The sequence below is a fragment of the Zootoca vivipara genome, chromosome 4 (assembly GCF_965207765.1).
Source record: "Zootoca vivipara chromosome 4, rZooViv2.hap1.1, whole genome shotgun sequence".
Taxonomy (NCBI): Eukaryota; Metazoa; Chordata; class Lepidosauria; order Squamata; family Lacertidae; genus Zootoca; species Zootoca vivipara.
Window position 1 is genome coordinate 78,225,100 of NC_142587.1, and position 17,421 is coordinate 78,242,520.

At 43.6% G+C, this 17,421-nt stretch overlaps 1 protein-coding gene across 2 annotated transcripts in view; it reads left to right on the forward strand.

The window, feature by feature from the left end:
* The window catches only part of KATNAL1 (katanin catalytic subunit A1 like 1), a 35,733-nt gene extending 29,011 nt beyond the window's left edge, over window positions 1-6,722 (forward strand). For both annotated transcript variants that reach the window (XM_060273807.2, XM_060273808.2), the window contains exons 10-11: window positions 2,901-3,027; window positions 4,032-6,722. In XM_060273807.2, the coding sequence (XP_060129790.2) occupies window positions 2,901-3,027; window positions 4,032-4,230 (326 nt within the window). In that variant the 3' untranslated portion in view covers window positions 4,231-6,722. The remainder of the gene's footprint in view (window positions 1-2,900; window positions 3,028-4,031) is intronic.
* The last annotated feature ends 10,699 nt before the right edge of the window (window positions 6,723-17,421 follow it).

The window sequence follows — 17,421 nt, forward strand, 5'->3', positions numbered from 1 at the left end:
GTACAGATCTAGTGTGGTATTGCGTCCATCAGGAGGGGTCCATGTGGAGTCCCTTTTTGTGTAACTTCTTTTCGGTGGTAGTTGGTGGTCAATGTTCTGTTCATTGATGCGTTTGGAGGGTGATGGTTGTTCCCCAGTAAGTTGAGAGGTGTTGTGTTGTGTTTCAACTCTTAAGGGTTGAAACAACGTATTGGAGCACAGCATGGGGCTGCTGGCAATAACAGCATCTCTAGCATACATTCTTCCCCTCTCCCCTTGTAAGGTTGAGGTTGACTTAATATATATCATGATGACATTGGTGTGAGTTTCCCTACTCCACACTTTCGGATCCTGCTGGTAGGATGGGAGAATCACCACCGTGTGATGTCTTGATACATGAGAAGTGATCCAAAAGGTTACAGAGGAGAGGGAAAATGCTTAACCTAGAGATTTAATTTTGCTGTGTCAACTTGCATGTTGTATGTAATGTGTGGTGTGGTGTTGATCTGTCATCAGGGAGCCTCTGGTTCACATCCTCATCCATGAATTCACCTGGTGAGCTTGGACCAGTCACTCTCTCGGCTTTACTTTACAAGGCTGTTGTCAGGATAAAATAGCTGACAACGGTTGGGGGAGAACCATGCATGCTGCCTTGAGCTCGTTGGAGAAAAGACTGACTACACACATTCAATAAATACTAATAGTTCCAGCTTATAATGGGAGCCCTGACTTTATGGCTGATTGGGGTATTACATATGATTTAAATTGCCTTGCAGATCTCTGTCATGTTATTGATCTAAACTTCCCACTTATTGCTAATGCAAAAGAGAAGATGAAAGGCATACATTTGTTTGCATTTATAGTTTTAATCATTTGAAGCCATAATTGCTTTCAGCCCTGTTTGCAGGGCGGGGCGGGGGAAGTACCTCATCTGAAGTTCTACCACGTTATTGGTTCTGGCTTCTATCTGTGCAGTGCAGAATGGGCACCTTGCTAAGGTGTGTCTACTTCTCCACCGAGACAAGGATAGAGTGCCACTTCCAGATTGCCACTGTTTTGTGGGTGGGATTCAGCCACACCTGACATCTTATAGCATCCCCACAAACCTTTTGCAAACAGATCAGGAAGAATGTTCAATGAACAGGTCATCTGGAAGAAACTAGTGTTGGAAAAAACATGGAAAAATAACTTTCACTGTTGCTGTTTTAGGTACTCTGCAAAGTTACCCATGGTGAGACATGTATGCAGAATCATCTTAAAAGATCAATTATTCTGTGTTTTTTGAAACCACTATTTTTAACTGTCAACACAGTACAGAACTCCCAGCTACAATGTGTGCATGGAATGTTTTTATACCAGTACAGTATAGCTTGCCAAAGGCACATTGTGATGGATGGGAAGCTTGTATATTTTATATTTTTGGTGTTTATACTATACCATCAATGTTCATTGTACCTTACAGCACCATACGGGCAAATTGGGCATCTCTCTGCTCACAAAAAGCTGGCACTCGAAAACTCACAATGAGGGGAAAGGGAAAGGAGAGAAGAATGTGGGCAAAGGTCAATGCATGTGCTTAATTAAATTAACTTAAAAAGAAACATTGTTCAACTGAAACCCCTGGGTCACTTATATCATCAGAGCAATCATTTTCATTATCTAAAACTTGTTCAGGGTCCCTCCTCAGCAACTGGGGCAATCACTCTTTAATAGGGAGGGTGTTAAATTCAGAAACTGAAGATAATACAGCAAAATCTATTGGGCAGAGGGAGAGGAGGGACCTCTGTGTGTTTGACAGGGGAGAGGGAAGGAATCCACCCATCCTTATTTAGAGTGTATCCGTTCCACTTGGCTTCCCCCATTGTGTAACCACTTCCTTTTTCTCATAATTAAAAGGATCTCCCTTCCTATTTTTCTGTTTGTCTAAAAAGAAAGTGGAAAAGGATCAACCTGGTTTAACAGTAACTTAATACCTTAACCAAATAATTCATTTAATACCGATTGCTTTAACAAATACTGTTAGCTAAGTAGGACTAAGATTTAGGGTGTTTTCTGCTCTTTCTACAGCTTCTTATTGTCCTGTTGTCTTGTAGACCAATAGAACAATATGCTTCCATTGTCTCCTGTGCTCAACACCAAATATGCACTTAGCACCACACTTTTCATGTTGGCAAGGCATGGACCAAGGTGCTGTCTTAGTGGCCTCGCCCTTTCATACCTGGGGAAAGAAGGGGGGTCAGCAGGTGCAGGGGGTGGGGGAGAGGACCCAACAAAACTCCAGTCTCCAGGAACTCCCCCCCAGACAAACCACACTAAAGTTTGATTGCAGCTAGGCATTAGCAAAGGCTGCACAGAAAATGTGGTTTTGAGAAATGGTTGACACTTGATAGAAGGTATGCTGAAAAAACTTGGGTAGGATAGGGTAGAGCAGGCATCCCCAAACTGTGGCCCTCCAGATGTTTTGGCCTACAACTCCCATGATCCCTAGCTAACAGGACCAGTGGTCAGGGAAGATGCGATTTGTTGTCCAAAACATCTGGAGGGCCGAAGTTTGGGGATGCCTGGGGTAGAGAGTGCATGTTTATGGATGTATGCATATCTATGGATGTTTTCATAGTTAATGGCAAAATGGCTGTTGGAAATTGCTCTCTCTCTCTTTCTGTGTGTGTACACACTGCTTCATACAGAATTCACTAAAATTATATAATTTATTTTCTTTTCAAATGCACTTTTTGCAGTTAATACAGTGACAGTGTCTTTAACATTTAAGAGTCGTCACCAGCGAAATCGCTTCCAGGCTGCTTTTGCTTAGTAATCCCACCCCCCCCACCCCTCCTAAAACCAAATTACAGGGTTAAGTGTTAATGAATATCTACATGTTTGCAAGCCCTGCTCTGATCAAACAACTTTTATTTTTGCAGCAAAAGGCCGAGCAGAGCTGCTTAAGATTAATCTTCGGGAAGTAGAACTGGATCCTGACATCAGCCTGGAAGAAATTGCCGAGAAGATTGAAGGCTACTCTGGTGCTGACATCACTAACGTTTGCAGGTATCCTATTTCCCGGGATTGCAAGCTAAAGAAAAATGGAATTGCTAGGCAAACTACACATACTGAATGCTTTTTTTTTTTTTTAGTACATTGCTGACGACTCAATCTTTTGCCTTTACGCCAGTGCTTTTTAAATTCTCCTTCCCTGGAAACCCTTTCTGCTTCAAATAGTTTGCTGAGGAACCAGCACAAAGCCCAGAGTGTTGCATAAGATCTTGGAACCATTTGGCGGGCTATACACTCAGTTTACACAGGAGGCAGATTAGGTTTCTTAGGTCTTACCGGTGCTCCTTGTGAACTGATAACCCGAAAAGACATTCAGTATTTCTCTGTGCCATGTATTGCAGGGGAAAGCTTGTTTCCCGTTATGGATCTTCTCATTGAAGGAGCCTTAATAGGTGTCTGAGGAATGTAAGTTTCTCCTCGCGCTAGAACTCAGGGTATTTCCAATGATCAAGGGAATGGAGCAACTCCCCTGTAGGAGTTGCAGCATTTGAGGCTTTTTAGTTTAGAGAAAAGGCAAGTAACAGGTGACTGACATGATAGAAGTTAATAAAATTATACATGGCATGGAGGAATCCGATAGAGAAAAGGTTCCCCCCCTCTCATAACACTAGCCACTCATGGACATTCAATAAAGCTGGATGTTGGGCGATTTGGCACATGCAAGAGAGTAGTTCATGAACTGAACAATTGCCTCAGCATCTCCATAAATCCTTGCAAAAAGGGGCGGGTAGGTCTTTTTTTATCGTTTTAATTATCCTCTGCACATTTACCAGATGCCTTAGTGGGTTTCCGTTCCAAAGTGTTGTTTTATGTTACATTAATGTTGGGGATGTTGGAGATGTGCAAGCTTGTTTCGCCACAGGGGAACGCTGAGATAGCTAAGAATAAATGCTTCTGCATTTCTGCTAGAGGCCTGCAACACAAGAGAGGTAATCAAAATCCATATAGTTCCTAGCACACAGTGTTAGTAATTAGTTCTTGTGGATTTTCCTTTGCAGGGATGCTTCTTTGATGGCAATGAGGCGCCGCATTAATGGCTTATCCCCAGAAGAGATCCGTGCATTATCTAAAGAAGAGCTTCAGATGCCTGTTACCAAGGGAGACTTTGACCTGGCTCTGAAGAAAATCTCCAAGTCTGTTTCAGCGGCAGACCTGGAGAAATATGAGAAGTGGATGTCAGAATTTGGATCTGCTTAAGAGACATCATCTCACAAGGGATTTTAGCTTTTCAGTTATAAAATATTACGAAGACTTAGAAATCTTTTAAGGCTTGAGTTTTTCCTATGGACAAGGACCCTTTTAAACTTTTTTTTGCACTTTAAAGGGAACAAAATAAAATGTTACACAATGAAATCATGGTATTTCATGGATGAATACTAAAAGCTGTAAATGTAGCAAGGGAATCCTATGTGGTTTTGGTTGTCTGCACTTTTTTTTAACACTAGTTCCCAGTGTCCTGATTTTCACGTTCTAGTCTTTCCTGGCTTTAATCTGCCAATCAGATATAGGACTGCAGGGGGAAAAAGTTGACAAAACTTACTGTTCTGTACTCTTGTTGTTGGGTCATATTGTTTGTCTAGTTAGAACCTGATTCCTTGAACGTAGGACTGGCATTTTTATTCTTTGCCTCTCCCTCTCTGTTTAGAGAGCTCATCAGTATGATCTAAGTTGAAAACACTGAGATCACTTTACACTGCAGTCACGTTGTCATGGCTACAGTCATACCGTATTTGCTAGAACACTAATAATCATATAAAATGTGAAAGGGAAGTGCATACCTCCAAAATATACACTGTAAATCTGCGGCCAGTTATAGCTCTTTGGCATCTTTTGCTCCCAAACTCTGAAGAAATGCACATGTACTTTTCTCTCCCCTTGTGTTCGCTGCAGCTTGCACCAGGAGAAGTGCAGTGAATGCAATCGCTGCTTAAAGCGTGGAGCAGCCAGTCACAGAAATCATGTTGCATCACAACCTTGATGTTTGAAATCTCAGGGCCAATATTGTTCTTGTTTCAGTTTTACACTTGTGTAAATCTATGGATTTTGCTGGATCTACTGCTGCCCTTGATTTCTCATTGTATACCACTGTAAGCAAACATTTCTTGATATACTTTGGCCTGGTAAGGGCATATAAATTCCAGAGGTTATAGTGGCTTAACTCTCCAGAGTAGGTCATGTTAAATGAGTGTACATCTTGCACTTTTTCATGCTTTAGACTAGCCTTTTTCTAATTGGCTTTGTTACTGCCAGTTGCACCTTTGTTGCAGTACAGGATCCCAAGGATACCACTTGTGGAAGCTAAACTTGAAGATAGAGAGCTGTCATTCTTGACATCCAGGAATAATCTCTCTCTCTCTCTTCTCCCCACCACCCTTATTTCTGGTGCTTTCTAGCATTTATACTTGCGTTTGCATATTTCAGCCGTTTTCTTGGATATGACAAATGGGTTCTCATCTCTGCATAATATTACCAAGGATCCATGGACATGAAAAGAGGCACATAACAGTGGCTTGTTCTTTGGGGCCCTTCAAAAATAATGTATAAGCTCGCTTCTTGAACTTGTTTTGGGTGTGTGTATGTGGAACTCGTTATCAAAAGCTATGTATTTGGAGATGAATGTATATGATCAGAACTGCAACTGAATCTGGCTATAAGAGAGTTACATGAATCACCTAAACCTAAGGCAAGGTTTCCAGTTTAGGGGAAAAAACAGGAATGTCATGTAAATCGGTCTTCGACATCTTGAAATAATCAATAGACATTTCCAAGCCACCCTTTCCTTTGGCAACTCATCTAAAATAATTTGCATTCCTGTCCTTTAAGGCATTGCAAGATGTAGGGGTTTTCAGATGTCAAGCATGCTGATCTAGCACTTTGGGGCAGTATCCAACCCAACAGTTCCTCTGGCACAAGGATGTTTAGCTGCTTGGAAATTTCCCTCCGTCCCTTATCCCCATACATCTCCTAAATTTGCTCTAGAAGGTTGGGGGAAAAACCCAGAACAGATTTAGAGGTCACACAGAGAAGTTCTATGGTGTTCGAGTCCTTGCCCTGGCAGAACTGTTCAGTTGGATATTGCTCTCTGACACCAGTGAGTCACCTGGGAGTAGAGCTGCTCCCTGTATAGATCTCTACTGGTCTTGCCACCATTAGCCGTGTTAGACCAAGGACAAGCATGTTCTATGCTGTGTGGGTGGCACAGTAAAAAAGAAAGAGTAGTCAAGACATCGGATTACCTGGTGGTGTTTCCTAGAGGTGTCTTCCCCAGTTCAGTACTGCAGTGCTAAATCAGTTTTCAGGAAAACGTCCGTCTAGGCCCGGCCTTAGTTTAGTTTCCGCCTCAATCTCCAAGCAACTGACACAACATCTCAGGGAGCTTTTCCTTATAAGGGCTCCGTGCGTTGTTACTTATTCGTTGTAATAGCCGCCTTGTCAGCATAGCACTTTCTAGACCTGTCCAGAACTACAGGTGTGACTTGGTTCCATAAGAGAAGCAAGAGTGCTTATGTAGCAGAGTCCTATCATACCATATTCGGCGAGCTATTAAGGTTGTGTTGGGTTTCTTTACTTTGTTTTAACATAGAAGATGTATTAGGTCAAGACTGTGAATGATCCACTGTGTTCATCTCCAACAAAAGGCAGCTCTGCTTTGGGAGTAATAATAATAATAATAAATATCCTAATGGTGACTCACTTTTTTCTTTTTATGTGGTGCTGTGTGTTCTGTGTACATATTTTGTTGTGTTCCTGGTGTGGCTGAGTTGGGTTTCCTGCTTTGGAAGCGTAAGAGGAGCATGACACCTCATGGAGCTTCCCCCCCCCCCCCCCGGTCTGTTTTCCCAGCATTATCTCCAGTAGTTCTTTCTTCTCGCTGTCTCCCTTTGGGAAGGTAGCAGGCAACATCATCAAAGTACTTAAGGAATGAAAGGGCTGTCATGGGAAAGGCAACACTCTCTTGGGACCCACCACTTTCCCTCTCGCAGTAGGAGCTGTCTGATTCATGTCAGTAGCTATTTGTACACTTCGGAAATGGCAGAACTTTGTGAATATAAATGAACTCTCCCTTGCTGGAGTTCTTCAAACAGAGGCCGGTTGGGGGTACTCTGTTTCTGCACCAGACAGGGAGCTGGATGAGATTATCTGTACAGCTCCTAACAAGGGTTTGCCCAAGACATTTTGGCAACCGAGGCAAACCCTAAAATGCTCTCCACCAAGAAAGAATGGGGTAAGGGAAGATCTACATCAGGAACAGGGGCGGGCGAGAAAAAATGACATCGGGATCTGCTGTTCCTGCCACCTGAGGTGGTTCCCTCTCCTTGCCTCAAGTCTCTGTCTTGTCCACATAGAAGCACAAAAAAGTATCAATACTTCTCGGTAGGAGGAAGTCAAAATCAGTTTGGGTTATGTAACTTAATAGGCTAAAGTGTTCTCCTTCATGAGTCACTTGCTTGTCTGAAATTACTGAAATTTTCTATTTCTCATCACCCATGTTCCTTCTCTTACCTATTGGGACATTGGGGAGGGGGTGTGTGCCTAACTTTTTGCTTAACTGCGGGTGCGCTTGTATAGTCTGTGGCAACGATTATACCTGAACTGACAAATGCGTGCAAGAGCTGAGTGAGGGGGGTGGGCGGGAGTCATTGTGATGATGAAAGTGAGAGGAAATGAGCCGTATGCCAAATGGGCTGCATGTAATGGAAACCATAGCAACTCCAAGAGAGGTTTATAAATACCATATCACACAGGCTAAGTGAATTCCTCCAAGGATTTGCAGGTAACACTTCAGGACCCGGACAGAGAAAATGAGTGCAACATATAGGAGTGCCAGCCGGGGAGATGTGATGTTACCAAATGGTGGATCAGACCAGTGGCCCCTCTAGTCCAGCATCCTGTTCTCACAGTGGCCAACCAGGTGCCCATGGGAATATCCTGCAAACGGGATCTGAGCACAAGAGCACTCTCCCCTTCATTTAAAAAAGGGTAAAGGTTAAGGACCCCTGACAGTTAAGTCCACTTGCAAATGACTGGGCTTGCGGCGCTCATCTCGCTTTACTGGCTGAGGGAGCTGACATTTGTCCGCAGACAGTTTTTCCGGGTCATGTGGCCAGCATGACTAATCCACCGTTTACCTTCCTGCCGGAGCAGTACCTATTTATCTACTTGCACGGCGTGCTTTTGAACTGCTAGGTTAGCAGGAGCTGGGACTCAGCAGTGGGAGCTCACCCCGTCGCAGGGATTTGAACCGCTGACCTTCCGATCAGCAAGCCCTAGGCTCAGTGGTTTAGACCACAGCGCCAACCTCCCCTTCATAGTTTCCAGCAACTGTTATTCAGGAGCGTTACTGCTGCCAGTTGCGGAAGCGCAGCATAGCCATCATTAAGTCTCCATTAATTTATCCAATCCTCTTTTAAAACCATCCAAGCTGGTGGCAATTGCAGCCTCCTGTGGGAGCAAGTTCCAGAAAAGTGCTTTCTTTTCTCTGTCCTGTGCCTTGCAACATTCAGCTTCGCTGGGTGCCCACAAGTTCTAGTGTTATGAGAGAGGGAGAAATCTTTCTCTACTTTCTCTATGCCATGCATTTTATAAACTTCTATTATGTCGCCTCTTCCTTGCCTTTTCTCTAGGCTGGTTTAGAGAACAAAAAAGAGAGAGGATCCATAGTTACTACCCCTCGCCTGCTTTTTTGCCCATGCTCCTTTGAATGAGTGACATGGACTAGTTGGATGCAGAGGAATGGTGGGAGGAACCAGCTCTTGTGACAAGCTTCCCACCCCACTGGCCTCCCAGAACCAGGAGAGGCATGAAGCAGGAGGGGTAAAGACAGGCATGCAGGCGCAGTCTCTGATTGCTTGGTGGTGGTGGTGGGGACTGGAGAGGAAGAGACCTAGACAGCTGTGAGGAGGTGGGGACCTTTAGTTTTGGCAACTGCATCATGAGGAAAGACTTACTGGAGATGTGTTGCTGTGCTCCTTAGGTCTGGCACTCCTGTGTAGATCCTGTTTCGCTAATAAATTTGAACTTGCTTGGTGTGATTTACTGCAGCCTCGCTCCTGTCAATGAACTGCTTAATTGGATTACTGGGCTGTACTGGTTACACTGTAGGACTGGTTAACCTACTGTGACTGCGCTCCTAGATGTTAAAGGAGGGAGTCATGCTGAAGCTGCCAAACTGGAGAGTTGGATTCAGCTTCCTGTTCCCCTAACTCTCTTTTTTAATATAATATTTTTTATTAATTTTTCTATTAATAATAATCCAATATGAGCCACCTTGATAAAATACCAAATCATAATACAATTAAAAGAGCCAATTATTCCATTCCAAATTAAACATTTTTGGGTGACTTCCTATGTTCTGATTTTGGGGAGATGCTGTTGTTTTTCCTTCTTTCTGCTTCCATTCTTATTTAATAAAAATAATACAGTTCCGATGTTAATCCTTTATCTTAGCAGCCACTGACATAATGACTTTCGTTCATATTTAACTCTTCCATATCTGTTAGTTTGCCAGAGGGGTTTATATCTTGTAACTTTCTGTGTGGAATATTGTATATTTTAACGTTTGTCAATGTTTGTTGCAACCCATTATTTCTGGCATTTCTCCCACCACCACCACTTCGAGAACTTAACTCTTACTGCGCACTTCTCTTCGCCATCTTTCTTTGGCATCTAGCCTTTGCTCTGGGCAGACTTCCAGCATTTCTCTTTGATCTCTTACCGTCTGTTAACAAGCTGGTATCGCTCCTGAGCTGTAATAAATTAAAGTCAGCGTCCTCATTGGGGGGGGGGGGTATACAAAACATCCCATATTCCACACAGTTCCACTCTTTCAATTAGTCCATAAAAATTATGAAGTTTTTGTTGATTCCCTCTCACATTCCATTAATAGTTGCAATCCATTCATAATTATATTCCATTAGAATTTTTCTGTCTTTCTTCAGTGAAGGGTTGCCAAATCATAAAACAATGTAGTGCATATGTAGAGCAGAAACAAAGGCTTCCTTCCACCCAGCTTCCAATCTGGTTACGGCAATAGTCCTCTCCAGATCAAGACCTTGGCACTCAGTGGCTGATTCATTTAGCAGGTATCTCCTTCTTCCAGAAAATGTCTGTTTCTTTAGTCCAAATTAATATTTTTCTTAAAAAACAGAGGAACTGCCGCTCATAGTGACTGCATTGGAGAGTTACCGATACGTGCAGTGCTATGCACTCAGCGTTCCCTGGCCCCGCATTGTAGAAGTGAGAAGCAGGTATCGGACGATCTGCAAGTGAGAGCTCACCCCCCTGACCCAGAGGTGTGGGTGTGGCTTGCAAGGATAATTACTCTCAGATTATCCTTAATTTGCTGCACGCCCAGCCTCTGCTATCATGGGAGCTGCTGTTCACCATGGCGGCTTGAGCCGGAAGTCCCTGTTTCCCTAACTCTCAAGGAGACCGCCCTAAGGCAGATGGAATCCTATGCCCCCTGGTTGTGGCAACAGAAAGAAGAACTGCCCAACCCTACAGAGAACCAGGGACTGCCCGACCATTAACCCGTAGACCACCCCAATGCCATGAATGCACAATAAATAGACTGTCTGGAGACCCTTCTGTTGGTCTTTAACCACAGGACATATTGAAGTTAATATGCTTCGGATTGGGCTATGTTCAACATTGAAAACTCCAAAATGGCTGCCCTGTTAATTTCTGGTACTGGTTGCTTCCAGGTGATCTGAATGCTGAGCACTCATCCAGATTCCCCCCCCCCCTGCAGGGATGTTGCATCAAAGCAAGGGTCATGCCACACTTTCTGGTGTGTTTCTCCATCACTTTCCTTGTTGCAAAAAGTTTGATGGGGAAGGGGGATCATGACTGTTACACAAGACCTCCCAATCAACACCAATTGTGCCACCTGAATTTGCTGGTCTGTGATTGAATCCCACCCAAAAATAGTGCCAGCCTGGAAGTGCTCTTTGCCAGCTTGTTTTGGTTCAGCTTGGCACACGCAGCCCTCTGGAGGGGACTTTGAAGAATCTATTTCCAGCGTGCGAAGATTAAAGGCAATGAAGATTAACACGTTATCAGCATATGGCACCATCGCTTGGCTTCTTCTGATGTGATATGTTGTGTGTGTGTGTGTGTGTGTGTGCTGCTAAAGAGCTACGTTCAAATATCCGTTTGCTCTAATTATCTTGGCTCTTTCTTCCGCGATGCTTGAAGCTCAGGCCTTGCAATATTATGTTCCTCATTTCCTAGTGCCGGCTCCTGGAAAAGTGCTGAGCTGTGGGGTGGCAGCCAGCAAACACAGAATAGACAGTTTTGTGGAAAATGCAGCAACCGCAGCTTTCATAGGGCTGGGAATTGCAGCCTCATTTTGCTGTACATAACAAGCACACCAGTGTGACTCTGGCTTGGACAAGGAAGGGAGAGGACTGTAGCACTTCAGACTGCAGGTCACAATTCTGCATGGTTGGTTGTGTCTAGTAATTACTTGCAAGTAGAAAACTAGCATAACAGGGAGAGGGCTGGCGAGAACCCTTTTCTCTGGTGTGCTGGTTTTTGCTTTCCACAATGTTTTGGTTTTTAACCCAGCACAATTGTCAGCAATATGTCACACCTATAGTCTGAAGTGAAATCCTCCATTCTGACTCCTCAAGTGCCTCTTTGCACAACCTGTGTGTACCAGGGCTCAGTCAGCTTACTTTACGGCACATTCTAGAAGTTTCTTGAGCAATCCCCTGACCAGGGGCCAGACCAAGAAATGTTGGCACCTGAAGCAAGCCACAAAATGGTGCCCGCCTCAAGCCATCAGGGAAGAAAGGAGAAGTGAGAATCTCTACATCAGGAACAGGGGAGGAGTAAAGCTCTACATGTGATGTGTTCCTTGGAGGCCAGATCTTCTGCCCCGTAGGTCCTGCCACCTGAGACGGTCACCTGACCTTACCTCATGGGAGGGTCAACCGTGCCCCTGACCAAACTGCAATTCTCTGCCCAGCAGCTGTGAGCGCCTCTCATTAAATGATTGAGAGCAAGACTGAGGTGTATGTGCCTTTCCAGCATTAAAACCATGCTCAACTGGGCTTACCACATATTTAAAAAACACATAATTACAAACATAACAAAAGCAGACAGAAACAATTAATAAAGCATCCAAAAGTACACAACCGAATTGATCAATTTCCACATAAATCATGAGAGGAGCCAAAATAAAGATTAAAAAAATTAACACCATCAACCGCAACAACCCCCCCCCCCCAAACAATACCCCAGCCCAAGAGTCTTGTTATGAGTTTGTGGGTGCGAGACGTTTCTAAATTCCTGGATTCAGTAAGTGTTAGAATGTAATCAAATTTGGGGGTGTTAAGATCTGTGCCAGACTACTGTAATCCCTGGATCTAACAAGTGTTTGTAGCTATTTAAGCCAGGCTAGCTTCCTCTTGGCTTCCTCTTAAAGGTTTAAACCACAGAGCCTAGGGCTTGCCGATCAGAAGGCTGGCGGTTCGAATCCCCGCGACGGGGTGAGCTTCCATTGTTCGGTCACAGCTCCTGCCCACCTAGCAGTTTGAAAGCGTGTCAAGTGCAAGTAGATAAATAGGTACCGCTCTGGCGGGAAGGTAAAGGGCGTTTCTGTGCGCCACTCTGGTTCGCCAGAAGCAGCTTAGTCATGGTGGCCACATGACCCGGAAGCTGTCTGTGGACAAAGGCCAGCTCCCTTGGCCTATAGAGCGAAATGAGTGCGTAACCTCAGAGTTGTCCACGACTGGACCAAACGGTCAGGGGTACCTTTACCTTTACCTTCCTCTTGAGGTGATAAGACTCAAGTGTTGGTCCATTAAGAGAAAAAAGCATCAAAGGGGCTCTCCAGGAGCATCAATCTCACAATAAACACCCACCTGGAAGCACCTTAGAGCTCAGTCTGCAAAGCTCTTCACAAGAAATCTCAAATAAACAGAAAGTCCTGTCTTTCTCCCCTGATAAAATTTTTCCTCTCCCTGTTGGTATTCTAGGTTCTCTTGGCACACACACACACATTCTCTCTCTCTCTCTCTCTCTCTCTCTCTCTCTCTCTCTCTCTCTCTCTCTCTCTCTCTCTCTCTCTCTCAATCTCTCCCTCCGGGTTGTCATGACAATTCAAGATATTTTACTGTGTAAAGGAGACAGCATCAGGAAAAACGAGAGTTGTGCCTGAGTGGCTTTGCACACAAAGCATCTACTCAGCACGCTTGTCAGTGAGCTCTCAATTTAAACTATTGATTCACCCATGGCCTTGTTATCTGTCGTTAAAGATTCTCGGAATTCCCCTGTGCATAAAGATTTAGGCTGCTTCCAGACTAATCTTGCAGGTATGATTCAATCATATGCTGGCAAATTTAGTGGATTTGGTGTGCCAAACAAAGCTGATAATGGATGCTCTGAGTCACTGAGTTCACCTGGGTCTCCAGTGACAGCAATGGATCTAGGAGCACCCCCAAACTACATCCATGCTCTTTCCAGAGAAATTGAGTGGGTGTCATGACCACCTTGCAGTGTCAAGAATGACTATACAATCTGTGGGAAATTGCAGTCAAACATAAATATTCATGAGTACTAGTTAGTTCATGAAGGGGATAAGACCACAGAGTTAGATTCCCAGACTCAGCTGGGTAATGCCCCCTCTTCTCCGACGGGGCTCTGAAATACACTTTCTGAAATATATAGTAGTTGAGGAAACTCCACAAGCTTCACCTCCAGCAGTATAGGGTGGAATCTACACACATATTTAAAAATGTGCTGTGAAAAAGCTTTTTTAAAAAAGTTTTGAAAAATACATTGAATTTGGCATAGCTCAGTTTCGCCATCTAGTGTCACATTTATAACACATTTAAAACGTTCTCTTTATAACACATTTATAACACATTTAAAACGTTCTCTTTGCAGCTGTATAGCCGAGTCCTAGGTCTCCTTCTGGGGCAATGCAGAGACTGTAACACAATGCGATTGCCGTAACAATAATCTTTAGCGTCTGTCTATGTAAACCAGAGCATTGGGCAAGGGGCTGGCAAGGAGAATCACTGTGATATTACTGGTGGTGGTTGTTTGGAAATTTTACCTATTTTACATGTTTCACTTTATGTATGTAAAAAATGAATGTGAAATGTTGACTGTTGGCTGTTAGTAGCTCTGGATAAGTCCTGATAAACTAGATCTGTTTGATCCCATTGATTGCAGTAGGATTAAAGAGCCTGAAACTGAATCTTGCCCGGTTAACAGGTCTCCGGATCTGCTGCAAGCAACTGCTGTTCCATAAACAATTATTCTTTGGGTGGAGCTGCCCTCTACTGTTCTGGTTATGTAAGACTTTGCAATTGTTTATTGTTTCAGAAACTATCTGCATCATTTTTCACAGCTGCCACCGTCCTCTAATACTGAATCAGATCAATGGACCAGCTATTTGCGGTTATGTTCATTCTTGCCTTGAAGCAAAGTCATATATAGGTCTCTCTCCTGTCCCTGGTACCTGCAAGAGATGTAAGAGAGATGCCAGGATTAGACCTGGGAGCCACATGCATGCCAGCAGGGTTGGATTAAGACCCTTAAAGGCCCTAAGCACTGGAAAAATTAGGGTAGTTTAAAATAAAAACGCAGTTGAACTATAAAATAAAATTAAAAAATTCCAAAAGGACACAAAGCACGTATGCCATGTGCAACTTGACAGGATCTGTTTTTCTTGCATTATTTTGATCTATGTTAGTAGGATGCCGCCCTGGTTTAGGGTGGGGATAAGTAATAAAAAGAGAACCAAAAAAATTAGGGAAGAGTGTAAAGTGAGGGAGGTGTAACAAAGTTCTGATTTCCCCCCGATGGTTACTTTTTTTCTTTTTTAGAATATTAAATGCCAAATTTTTCTTTTAAAAAAGTTTTCAAATCTCCTTCTCACTTTCTCTCCCTCTCTCTCCTTTGGGTTCCCCTGCTTTGCTACTGCCCTAAGCACCGTGCTTAGACTGCCTAGTGGGCAATCTAGTCCTGTATGCTAGACAATTTACCTCAGTGTCTGATTTTTAATTTTTTTTGTACACATTAGTTGACAGGAGAAGTGCTTTGCAAAATCTGGAGCAGTGCGAATTTCAAACAACGCCTGTGTTCCTGTTCACACATCTTTTCGTAAGCTGCAAATTAGGTAGATTCGCCTTTAAACATGAGCAGATTTGAATCCCCCCCCCTGCCACCAGTTGTAGCCCGAGGCCACATTTGCATCATACATTTAAAACACTGTGATATCACTTTAAATAGTTATGGCTTCCCTCTAAGAATCCTGGGAGTTGTAGTTTGTTAAGGGTGCTGAGAGTTCCCCTCATGGAGCTACAATTCCCAGGGTGGTTTAACAATCGATCCCTCTTCCCAGGGAGTGCTGGTAAAACACAGTGCATTACTAAAACACCACCATATTGCTATGCAAAGCCCTGATATTATGCCAGAGGGTGTTATATACATACAGTGGTACCTTGGGTTACAGACGCTTCAGGTTACAGACGCTTCAAGTTACAGACGCTTCAGGTTACAGACTCCGCTAACCCAGAAATAGTACCTTGGGTTAAGAACTTTGCTTCAGGATGAGAACAGAAATTGTGCCGTGCTGACGCACTGGCGGCAGGAGGCCCCATTAGCTAAAGTGGTACTTCAGGTTAAGAGCAGTTTCAGGTTAAGAACGGACCTCCAGGATGAATTAAGTTCTTAACCCGAGGTACCACTGTACTTTAACAAATGCTTGTGATCTAAGACAACCTTCCCTAACCTAGTCCTCTGCAGATGTTTTGAACTACAATTACAACCACCCCCAGCAAAAACATCTGGAGAGCACTAAATTTGGGAAGGCTGGCTTAAGACAAAGCTGTGGGTTTGATGCTGATTGCCCCTTCCCAAACCCAAGGTGGGGACACGAGAAACCGAACTGAGGTGTTTGGGGGGCAGCTGCCTGTCGCTTGTCTTTTTTCATAATGTGAGGTGTATCTGCCTTTTGTAAGAGCTTCAGAGCAGAGGAAGGGAAAAGGTAGGAACTGCATGAACAAGAACGTCAGGAAATGAGTTGCCAAAACAAAAAGTCATTTCGTTCTTTAACTAGCTTTCAGGCTTTATCCCAGGATGTGGGGGGAAATACCAAGTGGAGGTGAAAGCGCATGCCAGCTAATCAATAAAAATTAATTCACAAATCATGAATTATAAAACACGGATTTTAATTCGAGCTGCTCTGGTCACAGGGGGTTCAGTGCCAACAGCATGCATTTCAACAATATGTGTTTATGACTCAAGGACTGCATTTAAGATAGTCTTACCAAGGTTAAATGATGGATTGTCCATCACTTATTCAAGAAAAACCGTTTCCTAAATCTTCTCTGATTTCTCGTGCTTTGAAACCACAGAGCGTTGAATGGAATGACATGGTTAGCTGAATGGATTTGAAGAAAGACGGAAGACATTGTTCACCATTATTCTTAAAAAGAAAGTTTTAGCATGCAAGGAAAAACTGATTGGGACAGAAAAAATTCAGAGAAAAAGTGATGGAAGAACTGTTTCAAATGTTGGTTAATTATGGGCAATAAGCCCTAATTGACCATAATTTGATTTGAGTCTGACCATAATTTGAGAGATTTGAGTCTGCGGGAGGCAGTGGAAGACAGGAGTGCCTGGCGTGCTCTGCTCCATGGGGTCACAAATAGTTGGCCACGACTAAACGACTAAACAACAACAAGCCCCACTTCCATGAAATGTACTTGTGCAGTCCAAATATTAAATGCTTAACACAAATGGAGATCCACTTTTGTTTATGTATGTTTCTCCTTTTGTTGTCCTACAATCAGTATTAAAATCTTGCTGATTAATCCCATTTCTAGATTGGCCATTTAGGATTCACCTAAACAAACAAACAAACAAACAAACAAACAAACAAACAAACACACCACCAATCGAATGTGCATATGCTAGTTTTTCCGTCTAGCTGCAAATGTGAAAACAATTCCTATAATTTCCATAGAAATACAGGCTGTGGCCTGGGTGCCTTGTGTGTCTGCTCTGACTGCTCCCCGGATGCTAGCCAGTGATGGGCAACTTTAAGGCTCTTTTCTCCCATCTTACAGTGAAGTTGGTTAGGCTAAGAGGCAGAGACTGGCCCAAGGTCACCTAGTGAGCATAATGTCTAACAGAGGATTTGAACCTCCTAGGTCCTCCTCCAGCACTTTTAACCACACCACCACTCTGAACTCCAGCTCACATCAACCTCAGTCAGTGTGGCCAATGGTCAGGGATGATGGAAACTGTGTTCCAGTAACATCTGTAGACAGGTTTCTTCTAAATCCCCTCCTAAATCTCCCATGTCTCATGGGTAGACCAGGCAGGGAAGATTCTTGAGCGCTGGATAGTCTCTCAGGCTATTGATGC